The sequence below is a fragment of the Panulirus ornatus genome, chromosome 17 (genome assembly GCF_036320965.1).
Source record: "Panulirus ornatus isolate Po-2019 chromosome 17, ASM3632096v1, whole genome shotgun sequence".
Lineage (NCBI taxonomy): Eukaryota > Metazoa > Arthropoda > Malacostraca > Decapoda > Palinuridae > Panulirus > Panulirus ornatus.
The window spans coordinates 1,930,001-1,953,246 of NC_092240.1; the positions used below are offsets into that span (position 1 = coordinate 1,930,001).

Below are 23,246 nucleotides of genomic sequence, written 5' to 3' on the forward strand. Positions count from 1 at the left end.
CCGTGCCAAGCATGTGTGTTTATATGAGAACGCTAAAGAATTATGCGAATTAGTTTTCGTCTGATATCCAGAGTAGAGCTGTCTGCAGCTGTGGGGGAATAGTATCGCATGAACTGAGAGCTGTTGGTAGAAATACCAGCGAGATAACATTTCTGTTTTGATGGTCTCATTTTCCATCCCTGGATGCCTCAGTGTCAGCTAATATGTCAGGCTAAGCCATCACAGGTACGACCTCCTCTCTCTCAAAGATTACTTCTTTTTCCCAAGTATGTATGTATCTCTCTGTGTTGTGGGATTTACTGACTCTCATCAGCTAGAGATGACAAAGCCCAAATTCCTCAAACACGTTAAACCGTACAAGAATTTCATCTACGGTAATTATTTCTTTCCCTCTTTAACAACAGATCCTGGTCTTTAGGACCAGGTTCAGAGGGTGTGGAACCCAGCAAGTGTTGGGAAAATATAAAGTAACCTGGAGATGAGAACTAACAAACTGTCCTCTACCGGCAGCCACGAACAAGGAAGTTGTGGCCGCCGCGTACTACACGCTCTTGATTCTACAATCCACGAGTATGACTGTGTTCCTTGCTCTGAGAAAGCCTCTTTGATCTAGTAATATCCCGGCGCTCTGCTCTGGACGAGGAAGGAGCATCAGATGATCAGCTTGCAAAGACAACAACCGCGTGAAGAACTCAGAATTTGATCCTAAATTGTTTTCTTAAAGCGTCAGGCCAGAGAAAGATGCCACTGTCTAATGTTATCTCTGGACGGCGACCCAACACCCTCGTCTGTGCTGGTGTTTAGGAAGGATTGATTCTTGCTTTGAAGTTTACGTTCGGTATTGGAAGTGAGGCGATCCAGATTGCGATTTCTTTTCCTCACAAAAACACTTTCGTTTCACTTGCATTACTTTCTTAATCTCGTCTTTCTTCCCCAAGTGTCGTTATACCAGTGAATCGCAGCCAACCCAGGTGTTCATCCTCCCTTTTGTGGCTGGTCGACGTAAAGGTACCCGGCGTAGGTTGGCTGATGTCTGTTGTGTCACGTCCACAATGGCCTCAGTTATCACTGCCTCATTCTCATACAAGACTATCTCAAGAGTCTCATCGTGAGCCATAAGGTCCGCCGCAACCCACTCAATATATACGTAAAACGATCATCGTGACGTAAGATATCACTCAAACTTTAACCTTACGTGAGTTACATAGTTACCCTGCTGGAGTCACCACATCATATACCCAAGAATACGTTATCAAACGTTGATGTACACGTACGGTTACTGAGGAAGACATGTGTTAATCTGTCCAAACCACCGGAATCACATATGCCATTCACATGAGAGGCAGTCAGAACGACACCTGTACACTGGCGGACAGTCTATCAAGCAACATCCATTGTCCCTCCTCCCCAGGGATGTCTGTGAGAGACGCTGTGGTTCCCATGCTCCCTCATTCCCGTCCCCCAATAATTCTGTGCAAGGATTCGAACCCTTAAACCCGTGTGTGGTTCCCGGGACAGAAGAGCACTATTTCTTTTTTACGAGTTGCTATGTTAACAGTCCGGACTGTTGTTGAATATTACTCTGTTGGCGAGATTACATCTAGGTGGACTAGATACGTATGTGTGTGTGTGTGTGTGTGTGTGTGTGTGTGTGTGTGTGTGTGTGTGTGTAGTAGGGACTAAGACAGAGAGGACGGCCGTAATAAGTCTCCTTACGTAATGTCATGACAGCAAGAGACACATTCTTACCATAACTTGTACTGTGGCCAGGGACGCTCGGCTGGGGTATGTCAAGGTCAGGGTGAGCATACATAGTAAGGAGGTCGCCTTCAGGGAGACACATACTAGTCTTGTGAGACACATATCGTCCTTATGAGAGACACATTGTCACGAGAGACATATGCTATCCTCATCTAACATATACTGGCCTCGTGAGACACATATGGCCTCGTGGGAGACATGATACTGGCACTGACCCAGAATCATAGATTTTCCCATTTGTTAGTGAATTATTTCTGGGAAAACACAGTCTAACTACACGTGTTTCAAAATCCAGTGATTACAAAATGACTCATAATCTAATGATTTGATTGATAATGAGACTGAATGTGTATAATTCTCTTCTTAAACTGTAGGAGTATGTTACACACTACATAAATCTTTCCGCAATACTGTGATAAGCAGTATACAAATCCCCTCGAAGTATGACATGTATTATAGAAGTTCCCTCGGAGTATGATATGCAGTATATAAGTCCCTACGCAGTTTGCTATTCAGTATGTGAATCCTTTCACAGTATGATTTGCAGTACATAAATTCCTTCATACTACGATATTCAGTGTGTAAATCCCTTCACATCGTGATATGTAAGATATAAATCCCTTCACAGTATATGAAGTATATAAATTCCTTCACAGTATATGAAGTATGTAAATCCTTTCACAGTATATGAAGTCTACAAATCCCTTCACAGTACGGTATGTAGCATATAAATCGCTTCAGAGTAAAATATGAAGTATATAAATCCTGCATGACTGTGGCTTAACTTCTTTAGTCTCATAAATTCAGGCATCCAGTCGTGGGCGGGAGGGATCGTGATATAGCTTCACCACCTCAGGGTCATGACGTATCCTCACTCCTGCAGTAACATTACTCCGTCAGGAGAATGACACACATACATACACACATACATCGATAAAGACGAATACAAAACATACATTTCTTCATATATCTTATTCAAACAAAGTTACCATCTCCTACAGCAAGTTTGTTGGTAGATAAACTTATCGTTGATATAAGGAAGTAAACCTGACCATATAACGTGATAAGGGAGAGTGTGGGGAGTGGGGTATCAGAGCCGAGGGGAGAGGTATACGGCAGGGAGAGGAAAATGGTGGGTGGGGGGTGGGGGTGGGGGGGATAACGTTGGGTGAGGGGACGGGATATGGATCAGGGAGTGGGTGGGTGAGGTGGTGAGAGGTCTGGGTCAGACGTGAGGGGAGGAGAAGGGTGAGGGTGAGAGTGAGGACTGGGTCAGAGGTGAGTGGAAGGTAAGGTCAGGGGGTGAATGAGGCAGGGGTGTGAGGGATAAAGTAAGGGAGGGTCTGGCCGTGCGCGAGGCTGGATACAAGGGTAGTGTGTACACTAGGGAGGGGGTGAGGGGGGAGGAAGGGGTGGGAACGATATCCCAGGGAGGAGAGCTTGGCCTGGACCACAGGCCGGGGTGGCGGGGAGGATGTTAATGGGAGAGAAAAGAGAGAATGAATGGCGGCGAGTGGGAGGAGCAGGAGCGGTAGAGAGCAGAGGGGAAGCAAGAGCGATACAGTAGTAGGAAGAGAAGCGAAGAGAGAGAAGAGGTAGGAGGGATGAGAGCAAGCGGGAGTGTGGGTGTAAAGATCCCCTCCAGGCGCCAAATAAATATCATTTTTACCTCTCTGTCTCCCGCTCAGTATAAGAGCGCTGAACACCTCACGAAGATCATGCCGATGCAAACACAACACAGGTACCGTTCACGGCGAGGAGCATGCAAGGTACGAACCGCATCGCCATCACCAGCAGCAACCACTGAGCTCCTGTGTCGGTCGGTGGTTGGGTTAGCGTGTGTGTCCTGCGGCCCACACAGGCCGGCTGGGGAGGTGTGGACACATCGTGGGAACCTCACAGTACACAGAGGCCCTCAAGAGAGAACAGTATCACACGAGAGAGTAGTGTTAGGTTGATAACAAGAAAACAGTGTCACACGAGAGAACAGTTTCAGGCATCTCACGAGAAAACAATGTTACACAAGAGAACAGTGTTAGGTATATCACGAGAACAGTGTCACGAGAGAACAATGTCAGATATCTCACGAAAGAAAGGTATCACACGGGAAAGTATTGTTAGGTATCTCATAAGAGAACAGTGTCAGGCGCCTCACGAAAGAACAGTGTCAGGCATCTCACAAGAGGACAGCGTCAAGCACCTCACGAATGGACAGTGTTATAGCACAGGGAATGAACATAACAGAAGGAGCCACAAGAAGCCACACGTTAAGCCTGGTCAGCACAGGGAGGTGGTAACAGTGGGCCAGACACATGACTGTACAGGGTCCTCTGAGCCTCGCTAGACGGGCCCGGGAGTAGCCAGACCCGGCGTGGTGGTGCCATGCCGTCCCGAGGCACTGGCGGTTATCGTACGTGGGGCAGCCGCTCCTGATGGTTACATCAGGTCAACACAAAGACGACACGAGAGCGAACGATTACATCACGTGACACGAACGATCGAGGTCACTGGTTTTACCGGCAGCTGAGGTGCGAATGAAGGAAGCAAGGATAAGGCGAATGATGACACAACGAAAGAAGAGATAATACATCCCTATATTTCACAGATAACTGAATGGGAGTAAAGCGGTCACATGCGCGCCCAGGTGGCGTGGCGGGGAGGGAAAGGGGAGGAGGCGGGGAGTGAGGGGAGTCTGGACCACTGCCAAGAACAGCGGCTTCCCTATAACTCCCTGCTCCCTACCCACCGGACCCGTACACACGCTCCTAACAACGAACCACAGCTGCACCTTCCAGCTGCATGACTGTCAGGCTAGTAAGGTGCAGCTGGAGCACGGTTCACGCCCGCCTGGTCTACGGCTACTGCAGAAGGGATGACCTCACCATCTCCGAGCGTCCACGAGGGCGAGGGAGCTCAGCAGCCACCACCGCCGACCCTCCTCGCGCGCACCTCCCGAGCTACTGAGGTCCTCTCGCTCGCCAGGGAAAACCCTTTCGTGTGTAATTCATTTTCGGGAACGGGCGCCGACTGGGGTCTCTCACGGGCCCTGGCAACGTGGTTTTTGTTGGTCTTCTTCTTGGTGTGGGAGGATCAGAGGGAAGAGATCAAACTGCTCCTTCAGACTATGTGAAATGGACACAACTTCTACTCAAATAAGAATTCTGCAGAAGTAAGACTATTGGTGGAAATTCTCTTGTCACCCTCACTGACTGACTCTGTAGCATCTCCAAATAAATAACAATGAAACCAATTTATCGATATATTTATAAGTTTATATATCGATCTTTTTCCTATATTTCCCCAGTTACAGAGGGGAAGCAAATCCTGACCTAAGTAAGTTTTCCCCGACCAATAGATTTGAAGTACAATAAATACGTAGAAAAAAAAGAAGATACTGTTTTGGGTCTAGGTCGACGATTGTCCATGTAAGACTTTAACCTAAGCTTAAGATGATTATATTAAAGAACGTTTCGTCAGGTTAGCTTAGTTTACACCTTAGCACACATCACAGTCACAAGCAAGAGTAAACAATGTACTCCATACACCTCCCCAGCAGATGACCCAATTTACATGTAAGGAACTTCATTTTCATATGTTTTACAATGATGGCTGGATTTACTGTTATTCAGTTATATGATCAACAAGAGAACCCTAGGATGACTGACTTCCAGTGGCATTTCCAAAACTTTTTTCATAAAAGCAACAAATTTCCTTCACTACTTTCTAGATTCCCTAAGTTTATCTTGAAATGACTTTCCCTTGACCCATACAACAAATGTCGCATTTTATGTTCATTTATCTGTTATTCAATAATAATCAATTTAACAAACTTATCTTTTTATTAATGTATCTATTTTCGATGCATAGAGGATAGGTCGCCAAGAAAAGTCATGGAATTTATAAAATGGTGAAAGAAAATTGCTGTTTATAAAAAAAGTTCTGGAAAACCACTGGAAGTCTGACATCCCAGGGTTCTCTTGTTGATACTGCAACTGAATAACAGTAAATCCTTGAGTGCATGTGAGCTGCTTAGATACTCGTGTGTTGCATCTGTATATTCCTGATATTTGAGTGAACATATCTGTGTACACGCTAGTCCCTGAGGACCACCAAGGGCGTTGCCTGCCACTACCGAGGGTGAGGACTACCAAGGGCGTTGCCTGCCACTACCGAGGGTGAGGACTACCAAGGGCGTTGCCTGCCACTACCGAGGGTGAGGACTACCAAGGGCGTTGCCTGCCACTACCGAGGGTGAGGACTAGCGAGGGTGTTGCCTGCCACTACCGAGGATGAGGAGTCTGGCTGCTATCAGGAAGGCTGGCTTGACGACGCCCCTTCTCCAGGTTACCAACACTATCTCTCCCGTCCTCTTAGCGAAATTCGAGGTTACGTGTCCCAGACCAGAGGGACGTAGGAACAGAAAGGAGGGATAGGAAATGGAAAGAAACCAGGAATGATTAAAGGATAACAAGATAAATTGAAGGATAGCAGAAATATTATGAGTGGCGGAGGGACTGACGTACTGGCTAATAGAAATAACGGAGTTATGGCTGGATGGAGGAGAAAGGAGTAAAGCACACTTGGTATAACACTAGCCAAAAGGAGGAGCAATGAACTAGAATGAAATGAACACTAGCGAGAGAAAGATGAGGACTGAGAAAACGATAAGCTGGTTGAAACAGATGAAAGTAGAGCAAGAAAGAACGATGAGAGTCTGGAAGAAAAAATGAATAGGATGAAAGTAATGAGGCAGTTCGCATGCAGGAAGGAAGTATAGAAAATGGGATGAGATGTGTGGCTCATGGAGGTAACGTACTGGTTTATGGGGCTGGCCTGGTGTAGGGTTTACAGGGTTACCATAATGGTAGATGGGGCCGGCGTGTTGCATGGTTGACAGTGTTTTATGGCACTAGCTAGGTGAGTGGTTGACGGGGGTTCTGTAGTAGTTTATGAGGCCGGTCTGGCGTGTGGATGACGGGGGTACGACCGAGGTGTATAGGATCGGGCTGGCGTGTGGTTGACGGGGGTGCTACAGAGATCTATGGGGACCGGCTTGGTGTGTAGATAATGTGGGTACCACAGTGGTTTGCGAGGCTGGCTTGGCGTAGGGGTGAAGCAGGTACCACAGTGGTTTATGAGGTTGGCAAGAGGCACCCAGCCAGAGGGGCGAGTAGGAAATAGCCCTTCAGGTATCGCTACGCATCGCCGAGAGTTTGAGAGAAAATTTGATGATGTCTGGCAGGGGGAGTGAGCGCTTAGTAGGGCAGGAAGACGAGAGTGAGAGAGTATAGGGTTCATGAGGCCATCACGAGGGATGGATGACGAAGTAAAGGCACATGAGGGCAGAATGAGGTTGAGAAAAGCAGGTGATATGAAGGCCAACCCTCACATCTTTTACTTTTGATAATCTAGTCAGCAATTCGACCGTCACTAAATGCACTTATTTGATTATTCTTTTCTACCGTTCATCAGAAAGTATATCGGTGTGCAGGACCATGTCGAACATAGCTTTCTAAACCTGACATTTGTGATGATGGAGAATGATGTCATGGTGACGTGACGCAACCAGATCCGACCCTTTGAAGCTGTAGGCTTGAGCGTACAGGCTCGTGATGTCATCTTATTTTTCATATATATATATATATATATATATATATATATATATATATATATATATATATATATATTATACTCTGTCGCTGTCTCCCGCGTTAGCAAGGTAGCGCAAGGAAACAGACGAAAGAATGGCCCAACCCACCCACATACACATGTATATACATACACGTCCACACACGCACATGTACATACCTATACATCTCAATGTATACATATATATACACACACAGACATATAGATATAAACACATGTACATAATTCATACTGTCTGCCTTTATTCATTTCCGTCGCCACCCCGCCACACATGAAATGAAAACCCTCTCCCCCGCATGTGCGCGAGGTAGCGCTAGGAAAAGACAACAAAGGCCACATTCGTTCACACTCAGTCTCTAGCTGTCATGTATAATGCACCGAAACCACAGCTCCCTTTCCACAGCCAGGCCCCACAAAACTATCCATGGTTTACCCCACACGCTTCACATGCCATGGTTCAATCCATTGATAGCACGTTAACCCCGGTATACCACATCGTTCCAATTCACTCTATTCCTTGCACGCCTTTCACCCTTTTGCATGTTCAGGCCCCGATCACTCAAAATCTTTTTCACTCCATCTTTCCACCTCCAATTCGGTCTCCCACTTCTCCCCGTTCCCTCCACCTCTGATACATATATACTCTTGGTCAATCTTTCCTCACTCATTCTCTTCATGTGACCAAACCATTTCAAAATACCCTCTTCTGCTTTCTCAACCACACTTTTTTATTACCACACATCTCTCTTACCCTTTCACTACTTACTCGATCAAACCACCTCACACCACATATTGTCCTCAAACATTTCATTTCCAGTATATCCACCTTCCTCCGCACAACTCTATCTATAGCCCATGCCTCGCAACCATATAACATTGTTGGAGCCACTATTCCTTCAAATATACCCATTTTTGCTTTCCAAGATAACGTTCTCGACTTCCACACATTTTTCAACGCTCCCAGAACTTTCACCCCCTCCCCCACCCTATGATTCACTTCCGCTTCCATGGTTCCATCCGCTGCCAAATCCACTCCCAGATATCTAAAACACTTCACTTCCTCCAGTTTTTCTCCATTCAAACTTACCTCCTAATTGACTTGACCCTCAACCCTACTGTACCTAATAAACTTGTGCTTATTCACATTTACTCTCAGCTTTCTTCTTTCACACACTTTACCAAGCTCAGTCACCAGCTTCTGCAGTTTCTCACCCGAATAAGCCACCAGCGCTGTACCATCGCGAACGACGACAACTGACTCACTTCCCAAGCTCTCTCATCCACAACAGACTGCATACTTGCCCCTCTCTCCAAAACTCTTGCATTCACCTCCCTAACAACCCCATCCATAAACAAATTAAACATCCATGTGTGTGTGTGTGTGTGTGTGTGTGTGTGTGTGTGTGTGTGTGTGTGTGTGTGTGTGTGTGTGTGCGTGTGTGTGTGAATACCTATTTGATTATGCGAAGAGGGAGGGAGACTCCTTCCATGGATAGTGAAAGGCAACAATAGGATGTAGGTCAAGGAGCCTTCTGGAATGGGCTGAGGTCACATTAGGATGTCTCAGGGATCTGTTCGTCATTCGTCTTGGTCTGTGTAAATAACCTGTGACTCCTTCATGAAAATGTTTGCGGGCGAGGAGGTGAAAAGCGTGGTAGCTGCATCAACTTACAAGGGGAGCTAACAGGATTTTAAAGTTGGTCTGATACATGGATGATGAAATTCAACCTATGTAAATGTAAAGTAGTGAGGATGAGTTACAATGAAGAAGGTCTCAATGAAATCTAGCGGGAAATCAGCTGCAGGAGTCTGTGTGTGAGAGGAAATTGCGATTCGACATATTTTCGAAAGTCTTGCCAGAATCCAGCATTAGGAGAAGAGTAAAGGTGACAACCTGTCTGTTGATATACATGAGCACAACATCCAAGTACATAAATAAGAAAAAAATATTCAGAAAAGTTCTTCACATCCTAGACAAGGCTAGAACTAACACATGCCTCTCAGGTTTGGGCATGGAACTAAAGAACAAAGATCTACTAGGAAAGCTTCTGGGGAGAGCAACAGAGACGGTAGGAGAATTAAAAAAGCTGATTGCAAGAAAATGCTAGACGCCTTAATTTTGCCCACTATGAAAGGAAGAGAAAAAAGTGAGGGGTGACCTAATGACAGCCTTTGCTTCTTCAAATCATGATGACATAGATAGAGCACAAGTCTTCAAGAGAACAACTGGAAGCTGTACAATAAAATCAATGGAGAATCTTGTTACAAACTTTCTAGAAGTGATTATATAGAGAAAGAGATGTGAATGTATGGAGTAAACCTTACGAGTGCGAACCTCCCTCCCCGCTCAGTATACACACACACACACACACAAATACACACACACACACACACACACAAATACACACACACACACACACACATATCAGAAAAGGACAGAGAGATTATTCTGTGTATAGAAGTGATGCTGGGGTTCTTCACTGTGCATGTATCATCTGTTTTCCTTCCCTCATCCTACAGTTCATCTTCCTTTACTTCACATTTACTTACGTAACATCTAATCAAAATATAATGAAAAAAAAATGAAAATCTTCTGCATGCGGTTGTGGCTTAGGTCTTGTGGCTGGTGAAAGTAATTTGCTTTCGGCTTGGGTATTAACTGGACCCGCGTCCGATAAATCTGCGCCTAAATCATATTTCATGATCCCTCCATCCACTCATCATATTCCAACATCAATCTTACCAGACTACATCAGTGTTTAAGCAGCACACACACACACGAACTCACTGAAATTCTTGATGGATAATGAGTCTGGCGAGGAAAGGCTCCGTGATGATGTTTATATGAAAAGAAACATTAATTGATCTGTTGACCATCATAATCTATCAAGATAATCTTATCAATCAGTCAGGCTGATCATATTCATTGATCAAGTTGATAGTATTCATCGATCAACTTGATCATCTTAATCCCTGAAGCTGATCATGTCAACCAATCATGGTGATCATATCAATCGATCAAATTGATCATATAATTCGATCAAGCTAACCATATTAATCGATTAAAGCTGACTATAATTTTCGATGAAGATGATCGCATTAATCGATCAAATTGATCATGTTAGTACATCACATTGATCATCCACCACATGATAATATTGATTGATCAAGTGAGTTATATTAATCGGTCAAGCTTATTATATTAATCGATCAAGCTGACCATCACTCAATAAAGATGATCATCCTATTCTATCAAGTCGATGACATCGATCGATAAAGTTGATCATACCGAGCAAGACACTCAGGGCTGAGTGACAATAGTGACTGTGCTCTCCACCGGTCTGTGATACAAGGTTGGAACTCACGTGTTTACCGGTGCTCTCTCTCTCGTCCCATTATTCCTCCTCTGGCCCCTTCTGGTAGCGCTCAGACCGTGGTATATCTTCCTTCCTCCCTGACACACTCTGTCGAGGCGGTGTTTATCTGTTACATGCAGTACCTCCAGCGGTGGAGGGCGATGTCTTACAAGTAGTACCTCCAGCGGTGGAGGGCGATGTCTTACAAGCAGTACCTCCAGCGGTGGAGGGCGATGTCTTACAAGCAGTACCTCCAGCGGTGGAGGGCGATGTCTTACAAGCAGCACCTCCAGCGGTGGAGGGCGATGTCTTACAAGCAGTACCTCCAGCGGTGGAGGGCGATGTCTTACAAGCAGTACTTCCAGCGGTGGAGGGCGATGTATTACAAGCAGTACCTCCAGCGGTGGAGGGCGATGTCTTACAAGCAGTACTTCCAGCGGTGGAGGGCGATGTCTTACAAGCAGTACCTCCAGCGGTGGAGGGCGATGTCTTACAAGCAGTACCTCCAGCGGTGGAGGGCGATGTCGCACAAAAGCAGTTCCTCCGGCAGTGGAGGGCGGTGTCGTACAAGCAGTCCGCAGGCGGGGAACGCCTCAGACTTCGGTTATTGACACTCACAAACGAAATCACATCACACACGCGAATTCGATTCTTCGCTCAATTTGCTTGTCAGTTTTTACCTAATCATTTCCTGTGTTCCTGTCTTGGCAAGAAAACTGAAATAGAAAGTTGTTCCCCTTCTGTTCTCTCGGTAGCCAGCAAGGTTCGACTCTGGGTCACACAGTATACATAAAACCCGTTCATCATTCCCTGCATAACAAATTAGCGCCAGGAACAGACGAACAGCCTCATTCAGTCACACCCTCTGGCTGCGAAATGCTCCGTAACCAAAGCCTCCTTTCCACAGCGAAGCCCTATTGACCTTTCCATGCTTTATCTAAAGGCTTCATATGCCCAGGTTCAGCCCAGTGGGAGCACGTCGCCCCACCTCTATCTCTCCTAGGCATATCTTCCTCTCTCCTGTCCTGAACAGTCAGGCTCCCAGTGAGTGACATCTTTCCTCACATTCCTCGGTGTGGAATGCCCCTGTGACTCACTTCATCGTCTATGGTTCAGATCGCTGCCATATCCATTCCCAGGTGTCTATAACACTTCACTGCAGAGTTTTCTCCTTTCAGACTCACACCCCAAGTAACGTGTCTCCTTGTACTGTTAAACTTAATAATCTTGATTTTATTCATATTTTGCAGAGTTTTTCCTTTCACGCACACTCTGCCAACCTTAGAATTATCCCTGATTACCTTTCCCACTTAAGCAACGCAAGTAATAACAAACAACGTCTTCATTTGCATACATCCGAAACTAGAATTTATCCCTCAGAGCCAAGCCTCACAGAGTGACCGCTTCATCTGCCTTGCACTGTCTAGCCCATCAACTAGTCCACGTCGCCCCTAGTCTATCGCATCACTTCGGTTATCGCAAGGCACGTCTGTCGCCCTCCTGATTGTGTCCGTCCTCGATACCCCAAAGCCTCCTATACTCCATCTTTCCATCTCTTGCCTCTTACCGGAGACAATCATCCTCTGCCATTCCATCTTGGTCGTCCGTGTCCAGGAGACTGTTGTCTTTTATAGTTGTTCAAATGGAGCAAAATGATGAGATTACCGGAATGTAGGTTATGTGACAACTAAGATAACTGACAACAAAGACAGCTTGGCGATCTTTCTTTTATCTTCCTCCTCCATCATTCCACTCCAGAAGCCCAGCCTCCACCACTCCACCACAGCCTCCACCATTTCCCCAACAGAATCCCAGCCTCATCCAATCTCCATCCGACGTCCAACCCCCCTTCTCCAGAAGTCCGTCCCCCGCCACTCACTCCCTACCCAGACATCCAGCCTCGTCCCCCACACCTTCCAGTCCTACAAACAGCCTCTCTGATTTCCTGTTATTGTCCTCGTCTTCCGGGTTGCGCCACCTTTTCTTCCACCTTCCCACTAACAGGTTCGAACCCTGTGACTCTAGCTAGATCCGTAGTACACCTGAGTCATGTAGCCGTCCTTCCTAGGTGCAGGTAACACCCTGGTGGTGCTCTAGACCCCCTGGTCGTTGAGAACTTCCCCAGCGGTGCTGTAGAGCACTGAGGTGTTCTCTGTTTCCCAGGAACTGTCAGTCATCTGTCTGATTTAGCAAACCGTCAGTTCTTACCATCCTCCTCTACATGGGATGGAGAAGGATATTAAAGTTATATAGTAGAAAAATGTCATGTACTAATTGCATGAAAATACAACTGATTGAAAACCAAAAGGTCAGATAAACAGAAAGTGATCAAACAATAGAGTTCGCTGGTATCACTTGCTTCAGTCCACTGCAGGATGGGCATGGAAGATCTCAACACTCTCTGCTAACAGTAGCATTTTATTTATAACCTGACTCTCTGTTACTGCTATATTAGTCAGGTATGATCTATGCTCCTCTCACTGTCTGTTGGTTTGCTGGCAAGATGCAGAAACGAAGTTCATCAAACACATCAACCCAAATAATTATCTAAAAAATGACATTAACACCACAAGATATGTTTGTGCTGTTTTCCTGTTTCTCTTGTCTCAGTTCCTTTAACTTCCGTCATCCAGATCTTATACCCTCTGCGAAGTTCAGTTTTCCTTCTGGGAAACTATAAACATACAACTATAATTGTTGTTCCTGCAAATCATTCTTGCAAACACGGCATCAGCAGGAGCCTTGCGCCTGGGTCTGTGTCTCGGCCTTGCCAAGATAAGGGAAGCGAAGCAAACTTATAACTCACACGGTCTATGTATGCAAATTCCAACATGCATATTAAGCAGCCTTTCAAATAACATTAGCATGCTTTTAATTTGCATTTATGTGTTGATTGTATGTAAAGTGCTCTGATTTCATAGCTTTTGTTTACAGCAAAATCCCCTTATTCGCAAGAAAGACGCAAATACTTTTGAAAGAATAGACCAGTTTGCTAGGGCGTGTAAACGCCTATTAACGGAACGTAAGCCTTATGTGTATACATGTATTGTGTGTGTGTGTGTGTGTGTGTGTGTGTGTGTGTGTAATGGACTCTGATTCACTGTTACACTTGAACCGGATATAATGGTAAACTATGCAAGATCTATATAACCAGAATATTCATGTGGAGAGAGAGAGAGAGAGAGAGAGAGAGAGAGAGAGAGAGAGAGAGAGAGAGAGAGAGAGAGAGAGGGGGGGGGGGGAGTTGATACATGCAAGCATACGTGAGTGCGTTTGTGCACGCGTGTGTGCGTGTGTGCACGCGTGTGTGCGTGAGTGCACGTGTCTGTGCGTGCTGTTTGGAATGAATGGGGTAAATCTCGGTGTGCATGCAAGGTCTGACGGTGGATGGGAGACGAGAGGAGCAGGGCCGTCCCTTTGTGTTGGGGTTTGTCATTTCCTGCAGGTATTGTTGTGGGACGGTGGAGGGCGTCTTGTCTTGCTGTGATTCTGTTGTTTTGAGGAGAAAATATAACGAGTCTTGTATCTGGCCCAAGGTCGAGGGACATTAATCATTCAAACGTGATATTTACATCTCGACAAACTTCCCAAAATCAAGTATTTGAGCCCTGGTAGACGAGCAGGTCCACACTACTGACTCAAGAGATAACACAACATTCTTGATATCATGTTCTTCTCAACTAGAACAAGAATGATCATCATGTTGACTGATCATCGTATACCGTTTGTGTTTTCTACTGAGCAAAGCGTCTGTATGATACTTAGACTGGTACATTTGTGAATGAATGCTTGTGTGTATGTGTGTGTTTTGCCATGTGTGTGTGTGTGTCTGTGTGTGTGTGTGTGTGTGTGTGTGTGTGTGTGTCTGTCTGTCTGTCTGTCTGTCTGTCTGTCTGTCTGTATGTCTGTGTGTCTGTGTTGAATTTATATAGATTCTACCTGTGCCTTGCGTCCTGATCTCTATGCGACTCTGACACACACTCACACTGTGGGAGACTCGAGGTGTGGAGGAGGACTCCCTTGAGGGAGTCCAGCTGTGTGTGGTGCCAGCTGTGTGGGAGGGACCTGAGGTGTGAGGGTAACCAGCTGTGGGGAGACTCCAGCAGCGGGGGACTCCAGCTGTGAGGAACTGGGACCTGGGGGGGTTGTTGACCTCTCAGATGACCGGTCACGAGACCCAGATAACAGTGGACGAGGCCCTTCCTTCCTCACTAACAACCGTTTCCCTCCACATCGAAGCTAATGCCCTCCTTCATCAATATGTATTTCTCTCTACATGTGGGTAATGTCCTCCTTATTGACGGTCGTTTAAGAGAAATGTTTCACCCATACTCCTCACCACGAAGACCACCCATACTCCTCACCATGAAGACCACACATACTCCTCACCATGAAGACCACCCATACTCCTCACCATGAAGACCACCCATACTCCTCACCATGAAGACCACACATACTCCTCACCATGAAGACCACACATACTCCTCACCATGAAGACCACACATACTCCTCACCATGAAGACCACACATACTCCTCACCATGACGACCACACATACTCCTCACCATGAAGACCACACATACTCCTCACCATGAAGACCACACATACTCCTCACCATGAGGAACGACCATAAACCACAGTAAAAATCTTCATCTAAACACCTCGTTGCCAGAGAAGGTTAGTAAATGGAAGGTAAATTCTCCCATCTTCTGCCAAGAATTACATTACGGTTTAATTAACTAGTCTGCATATGCAATAAGCTGGCACTAATGGACGGGAATAAAATTACAACCTCACGTTCTGGCAAATATTCAACCAAAGTCCTAAATTTGTGAATTGAAACCTACCACATGAATATTCATTTCAAATCCATTTGTCATGAGCTACATACACGCAGCCTTTTGGAAATTAATTCTATCCGGAATGCACTTACCGAGGTCTATGTTCACTGACGTCTAAGTTCTATCCGGAATGCACTCACTGAGGTCCATGATACAGGTTGGTATCCTGGTTGGTTTCATCTTGCGTGTACATAGTCATGTTGGTGATGGATGTGTATTTGCATCCCATATTCAACAGTTGTCTGATGATGCACGATTTTCAACCTCTGGAAAAATGTTGCTCATTATCACGATGATAGGATCATCAATAATGATAATGATATTGATGATAATGATCTTTATGATTATTATCAGTACCATTACCAATACTATTATCATTCTATATTATTATTATCATTATTGTCATTATTATTATCATTATCATTATTATCATTATTATTATCATTATCATTATTACTATCATTATCATTATTATTATCATTATCATTATTATTATTACAATTATCATTATTATTATCACTATCATTATTACAATCATTATTATTGTTGTTTTTGTTACAATTATCACTATGATGATACCATGCCATCACTATCTACTAAGTAATTCGAGACATTGTACAGTACTCACTTACAAAGCCACACAAAACTCATTACAAGAAGAGAAATGAAAACTAATTTCCCTTCGGGTTCAGACATCTTCCTTATCGAATCAGCTTTTCCATCTTGTGTTTGATTGTGTGTGATTCGCTCAGTGCGTGATGACGAATCCGTAAATCTATTTCTTTTTATTCAAAGAACCAAGATCGTATGATGAGTTGTGAGAAGGTGAGGTAGTTTACATGTTTTGTTTGGCTTATGGTGCACCTGTGTTTGATGACTGCTGTTTGTGACAATATAGGTCTTGTGGTCGATATGTAATGGGCCGCTGACACAGTGTGTGAGCCACGTCGATATACGAGACAAGCGGGAAGAGCGGGGCAGGTGTGTATGAGCCACGTCGATATACGATATAGGAGGGACGAGTGAGGCAGAAGGTGTACTATATAACCAAGATTGTGGAGGTGGATGATGAAGCGTCAGTCGATATAGTAATCTGATAAATTAGCTTGGCATACTTCTCTGAATTGATTACATAATTAGTTTCCACAGAAGGACATAAAAAGCTAATCATTCTAATTTACTATCAACACTCAGAAATCTATATTGCCAACAGCCAAGGACACGAGATTCAGTTCATAGACAAAGAAGCCAAAAGAACACTTGCGAAGAGTATGCATCAATACATATAGATTATCAATCAATTACTGCTCCTTAATAAAGATTTGAGGTCATTGATTATCATGTAACAAATAGACTTTGTGAATAACTTATAGATTTTTTTATTCGTTATATCATGATTGAATATGTAACACAAGAAATATACCGACGCCTGTGTGGGAATAAATCTGTTACATCATTATTCTCAAAGTTGTTTGTTTCTCAAAGAAGAAACATGTTTCTCCTCGTTAAACTTACAACTGATACTGACTTGGTGCAACGAAGGATCATTCCAGGCCAGACGACCATACTTTGCACTGAAACCCTTGCTGGATCCAACGAAAATTCACTTAGCCACAACTCCACCAACACATCAAGTGGCGGATTTAATGAAGAACTTCGTTAAAACTTTGAAGAGGATTTCAGAATCTCGGAGAAAAAGAAAAAAAATCCCTGCATTAGTGATGTGAGGAATCACTGTCAGTCCAGAAATATAGAGAAGTGACGACACTTGATGAGTCTGACAGAACCCTGGAGGTTAAGGAGGTCAGATCCTGCCAGTCTACCTGAATAGTTTACCATAATTTTTCTTGACAAAAAAAGAAAGCTGAAAGCTTTTCTGAGATGTTGAAGACTTTACTAATTATCGTGAGCTTGGCTCTCGAATGCCTCGTACGATACATTTTCTTCATCTCCACCTGTAACTCTTTCCTGGGTGATGACAGTGAGGGACGTGGGGAGAGGCTCCACCTGGATATTGCCAAAATGGAAAACAGAGCCCGAATATGATTGCTGGACGCTTCAACAAGACGAATCTGCTGTCAGCTACAAGAGACAGTCCAGGAAAAACCATTTCTAGCTTCATTATGCCAATGTAATTGTAATGTACTTAATATCTAGTGTATCTCAGAACATTATATTATTGCTTTAAGAACATGAAACACTAAGCAGGGAAATGATGGACTTTGCTGCAGTGAACAGTTCCTGAACGAGGCTCTGCTACTTTTCATCCGTTCACAATGATACAACCTCGATAAACTTAACCTCTCATCAGCGACTCAGCCACATGCAAGCGAACTCCGGTAACATTGAATTATATATATATATATATATATATATATATATATATATATATATATATATATATATAGAGAGAGAGAGAGAGAGAGAGAGAGAGAGAGAGAGAGAGAGAGAGAGAGAGAGAGAGAGAGAGAGAGAGAGAGAGAGAGAGAGAGAGAGAGAGAGAGAGAGAGAGAGAGAGAGAGAGAGAGAGAGAGAGAGAGAGAGAGAGAGAGAGAGAGAGAGAGAGAGAGAGAGAGAGAGAGATAGACTTAGCAAGTCCCCCAGAAACAGTTGAATGACAGTTGAAAAGATGTGCATTACTAGTGAAAACGTTTTTGCCTAAAATCGTGAGTCTGGCCAGCAAGTTTAACATGATCCTCCTCATAAAACTCAACATGCAGACAGACAGCTCAACGTAAAACCCATTTTATTTAATTTCCTGCAGCAACTCCTTCAATAGGACTCACGGGAGTTAAAGTTGTCGTGTTCCAGCTTACAGCTCAGAGGAGGGGACAATGGGGGGAGGGGGTCCAGAGGAGAGGACGATGGGGGGAGGGGGGTCCAGAGGAGAGGACGATGTGGAGGGGGGGAGGTGGGGAAGGAGGGGTGTGTACAGTCTGTTGTTGTTCAGAGGAGAGGACGGTGGTGGAGGGGAGCCCTACTGTCTGTGGCTCAAAGCAGAGGATTGATGGGTGGGAGGTGGTCCTGCAGACCCTAGCTAAGAGGAGAGGAAGGTGCGGGGTGGCGAGGGTGTCCTAAAGAGCAGGAGGGAGGAAGCAGCTCCCACACGCCCCGGTGATCACAGGGACCCAGAATATGTATGAGGGATAAGAACTTGTGCGGCGCCGCCCAGCCTGAAACCTGAGGCAGGTCGTCGTGTTATGAGTGTCCTCGTCATCTTCGTCGTCGTCGTCGTCCTCATTTTCACCGTCACCTTCCTCGTCGTCACGGTCATCATCGTCGTCGTCCTGGCCGTGGTCACGCAGGACTGGGACACAGGGCTCATCCTCACAGAATGACGACCTTACAACAGCGGCTAACCTTGACCCTAAAGCGGTCGATCCTGGCCCTACACCGCTTGACCTTGATCTTACAGTGGTCGACCTTGAACTTACAGCATCCGACCTTAGTCTCACAGCGGTCGACCTTGAAATAACAGTGGTCGACCTTGACCTTGCAGCATTCAACCTTCGTCTTACAGCGGTCGACTATAACCTACAGCGGTTGACTTCGGCCTCAGAGCAGTCGACCTCAGGAACAGATTTGCTTAGATATTGTAAACAATGATATTTTCCCAGACATATCACTCCAAACATCAAACTGACCTTTAACCTTACCCTCGAGCGTGATGGTAAGATGACCGACAATGAAGGTACGACAGTTGAGCACGACGGTACGATACTTGAATACAACGGCATGACAGCTAACCAAGACAATACGATCTTCGAGCACGAAGGTACGACTGTTGAGCACAATGGTACGATTTTTAACCTTGATGGTACGAAACTTGGGTACGACAGAGCGACCCTTCTGTGTGATGGACCTGGTGTTCAACCTGACTGCTAAGGATACCGTACCGTTGTGGTCAGAGAGTTAACATTTTTGACCCAGGAATGAGAGGTGCATAGCCCGGTTATATACCAAACTGATGTTGGGGCTCATATTTGACTTTTCTAGCATCACCCGTCGTCTGTTTATGGTGTAAAGACATAGACAAACAAACATAAACCACCCGGAACCAACCCCAGCCCCACCTTACGTACGAGAACCAAAGTGGAAAATGTTTGGGTCAAAATGTTTGGGTCAAAATGTTTGGGTCAAAATGTTTGAGTCAAAATTTCAAAATTTCGTTTCTTCATGACTCGCAAATCTCGTTTTCTTTCTTAATGTTTACATAGATGACTTGTGACCCAGTGCTTCCGCCTGCCACTGGGAGAGCAGCAGGGTAACATGTGTGATAGTTGACCTTCTCAGAGTCATGTTTGCTGACCACCACCCTGTGTGGGGCGTTGTCTCCTAACGATGATAATCAACACTGGGAAATATGCTAATAACACTAACATTTACCAATTGTAATTTATAACCATAATATCATTACCGAATTACTTTGGGAAGTTTGAATTCTGAACTTGTATGCTCGAAAAATTTTGGTCAAGTTTATGAAAAGGATAAGTTTTGTAAGAGCTTAAAAGTTCAAAGACGCCTCACGGGCAAAACCGAACTGAAGGTGAGGTTCGAGGAACAGATATATTGTATCCCCAGCGTTATAGGTGTGGGCTGGCCTCAGGCAGATAGAGAGGCCCTCAGGACTGACCAGACACCACCACCAGACACGATCAAGGACGTGGCTGTGGATCCGCCCCAGCAGGAGACCTTGGCTGACTCCACCCTCAGTAAGCCAGCTCCTGGCTGTCCTTAGCCACCACCCCGGCGTATAACGACCCATCATCCAGGTCATCACGCACTCTAATGCCACACTTACAATGACAGTGGGTCAACCCAGCCACCATCGTGATCACTCGCGCTATCGCTGCACAGATAATATCGTCCCCCGAGATATCACCCATGATATAAGAAAATAAGATGACACAAACCTGGGCGTGGTGCCCTGAGAGATGGTCTTCAGTGTTTGTGTTTGGAACAAAATGCTTCGTGTTGGGTTAAGATATTTCCACTGTCAGTTGCCATGTTTATCATACAAAGGTAAGTTTGCAGAGTTCATCTAATTACTATCGTTTCCCCTCTCCTCAAGATCACCATTTCTCCTCCCCATTCCACCAACAAACCCCATAAGAGCACCCATCTCCCCCCATCACCCCATACCTTGCCCTACCACCTCCCACACACCCATCCTTTCACACAATGCTCTGTTCCTCTAACACTTTTCCTCCTCCCCTTGTCTCTGCCCCTCTCTGACTTTTACCTATCTTCCCTCTCTTCCCTCTGTAGTCCTTTCCCATCCCTCCCCGAACCCCACTCTGCCCACTCCTCCCTCCCCATCCCCATCGTTGCATGACGTCATATGATAAATGGGCGAGGATTACGCTGTCGCTTCCCGTGATGTCATGGAAACTTCCTCCCCCTCTGCGGACTGATGTCAACGTGCGTATTGGAGCGATCTACGCAGAGACATCAACGCATGCCTTACTGACATCATTCTTACATCATCATCTCACCATGTTCGCACTGTGTATCACCTGCTCGTTAACATCATCATCTATTCACGGAACATCATCTCCTGTATAATGGACATTCTTATACGAGATGACATCCCTGACAGCACAACATACTTCATCATATACGCAAGTGACATCACATACTAATGCCTTATTTCGTTATCTTATCACTGTCATTGGACATCACGTTTGTGCACTAGAACATCCTAAACATCGTCCCTCCACCAGCGACCATCAACGTGGTCAACATCGTCTGCTTACTTCATATATCCTTTCACGTGGACTTACTACCCACTGCGCACCGATAGCGGCTTCTGCGCAGATGATCGTCAGGGACAAAGGAGAGAGAGAGAGAGAGAGAGATGGGGGGGGGGGATCAGGCCCCACGCTGGGTGGGTGGGTGCAAGGTGAAGGCAGCCTCTGGGAAGGTAAAGAAAGCCAGGCAGAAGAGTTTCGCTGTAGCGGCAGCAGCGTCTTGGCCGCTCGCCAGCAACTCCCTCAGGCGGGAGAAATATAAGGCTGCAGGACGTGGGAGGGGGAGGGATACGGCGGCACACGGGGAGAGGCCAGGAGACAAAGGAAAGGGTAAGGGATGGGAGAGAGAGAGAGAGAGAGAGAGAGAGAGAGAGAGAGAGAGAGAGAGAGAGAGAGAGAGAGAGAGAGAGACAGACAGACAGACAGACAGACAGACAGACAGACAGACTGACAAAAGAGAGACGAACAAACAGAGATATATAAGCAGATGGCTAGATAAATGAATTGATCATGAATGGATAGATAGATAGACAGACATATAGATAGATGATAAACTGACAGGTAGGTAGATATAGATTGATATGAAGGATATGAAAGAAAGGAGAGATAGAGAGTGAGAGAAAAAGACGTGGGAGGAAAGAAACTTTCACAAAGACAGACACACATGCGACGCAACAGAAGACAACAGACAGGCGCATCAACCAACACAACAGAAGACAACAGGCAGGGGCATCAACACAACAGAGCCAATGACATAATCAACAAAGCCATAGAAGGAAAGGAGGAAATCCTGATCAATACAGACAGAGGGATCAGTGACTGGGTTAGAGAAATGACCTATCAGAGCAGGAGGCCCCAAGCTATGGCCACAACACCAACAGACTCACAGCCAACTCAGGAGGCGAGCTTGTCTCTGAACTGAGATCTTAAATGTGTAGAAATGAAAATATAATCATAAAGTTTTTCTCGGAATTTAATTTCAAAAGGGGAAGCCTTCTCTTCCATCTCTGAATCACTGGAAAACGTTGTTTATAAAGTTAGAACGAAGTGAGGACGGTATCTTGTATGTGGCTACCGACGAACCTTACTTGTATGTGCTGGAGGCTCTGTCCCATGATAGTACTACACTGATGTTTTATAACATATCATTACTTTGAGTGAATGGGAAATGGAAATAATGACTTGGAAACAATAAGTCATCCACGCATGACAAAAAATAACACCCAGACACTACACCTACATGTATACGAGTGCTCTCGTGGTGTAGTGGTCAGCGCCGCTGACTGAATCAATGTGGGTCACCTCTAGGCTTCGATTCTTGAACAAGTAAGTCAGCTCACAGCCAGCCCGCTGCTCAGCCTTATCTCTGGAGTGGTCTATAGAATATTACCTGGCGTGGGCTGGGATGGATATAACAAAACCCAGATGGTTATGACTCAAGCATACAATGAACCATGGCATCTCAACTACCATGAAAAGAGAATACACGTATGATATACTCACACGCTGAGACATCTACACACACATTTATACATACCTACACACACACACACACACACACACACATACACACAAACACACTTAATTAGTGATTAGGATTCAGATTCGGTGTTTTGCTTTGAAAGTTTGTGCGACGAATCAATAATGTTTCAAACATGCGTCGCAATTTATAAATTGTTTTTACATTTGTTGTTCCGTGAGAGTCTGACTTGAGCAAAATCAATGTTAACTTTCTGTTCTTGGCTTATAACTTGTCTTGGTTATTGTCATTAAAGTTTACACACATGAATGTTGTTATTTCCTGTTGACTGAAAGGAATAGTTTCTTTTCTCTGAAGTCACAGCAACATACGTGATTCCTCATTACGTTTCCATAGTTATGACATCGGGT

General features: G+C 45.1%; 1 protein-coding gene across 3 annotated transcripts in view; it reads right to left on the reverse strand.

Annotated features, from left to right (window-relative positions):
• LOC139754499 (serine/threonine-protein kinase SBK1-like) overlaps nucleotides 1–4,729 on the reverse strand; it is a 110,038-nt gene extending 105,309 nt beyond the window's left edge. The window contains exons 1-2 of one of the 3 annotated variants that reach the window (XM_071671780.1): nucleotides 4,644–4,692; nucleotides 3,431–3,572 (exon numbers count right to left, since the gene is read on the reverse strand). Coding sequence is in view for 1 of the 3 variants with exons in the window: in XM_071671777.1 (XP_071527878.1) it covers nucleotides 4,644–4,646 (3 nt within the window). In the remaining 2 variants the exon portion in view is untranslated. Of the gene's footprint in view, nucleotides 1–3,430; nucleotides 4,585–4,643 lie in introns of those variants that run through there. The other 2 variants (XM_071671777.1, XM_071671779.1) reach the window with 2 other exon arrangements.
• Between the last annotated feature and the right edge of the window lie 18,517 nt (nucleotides 4,730–23,246).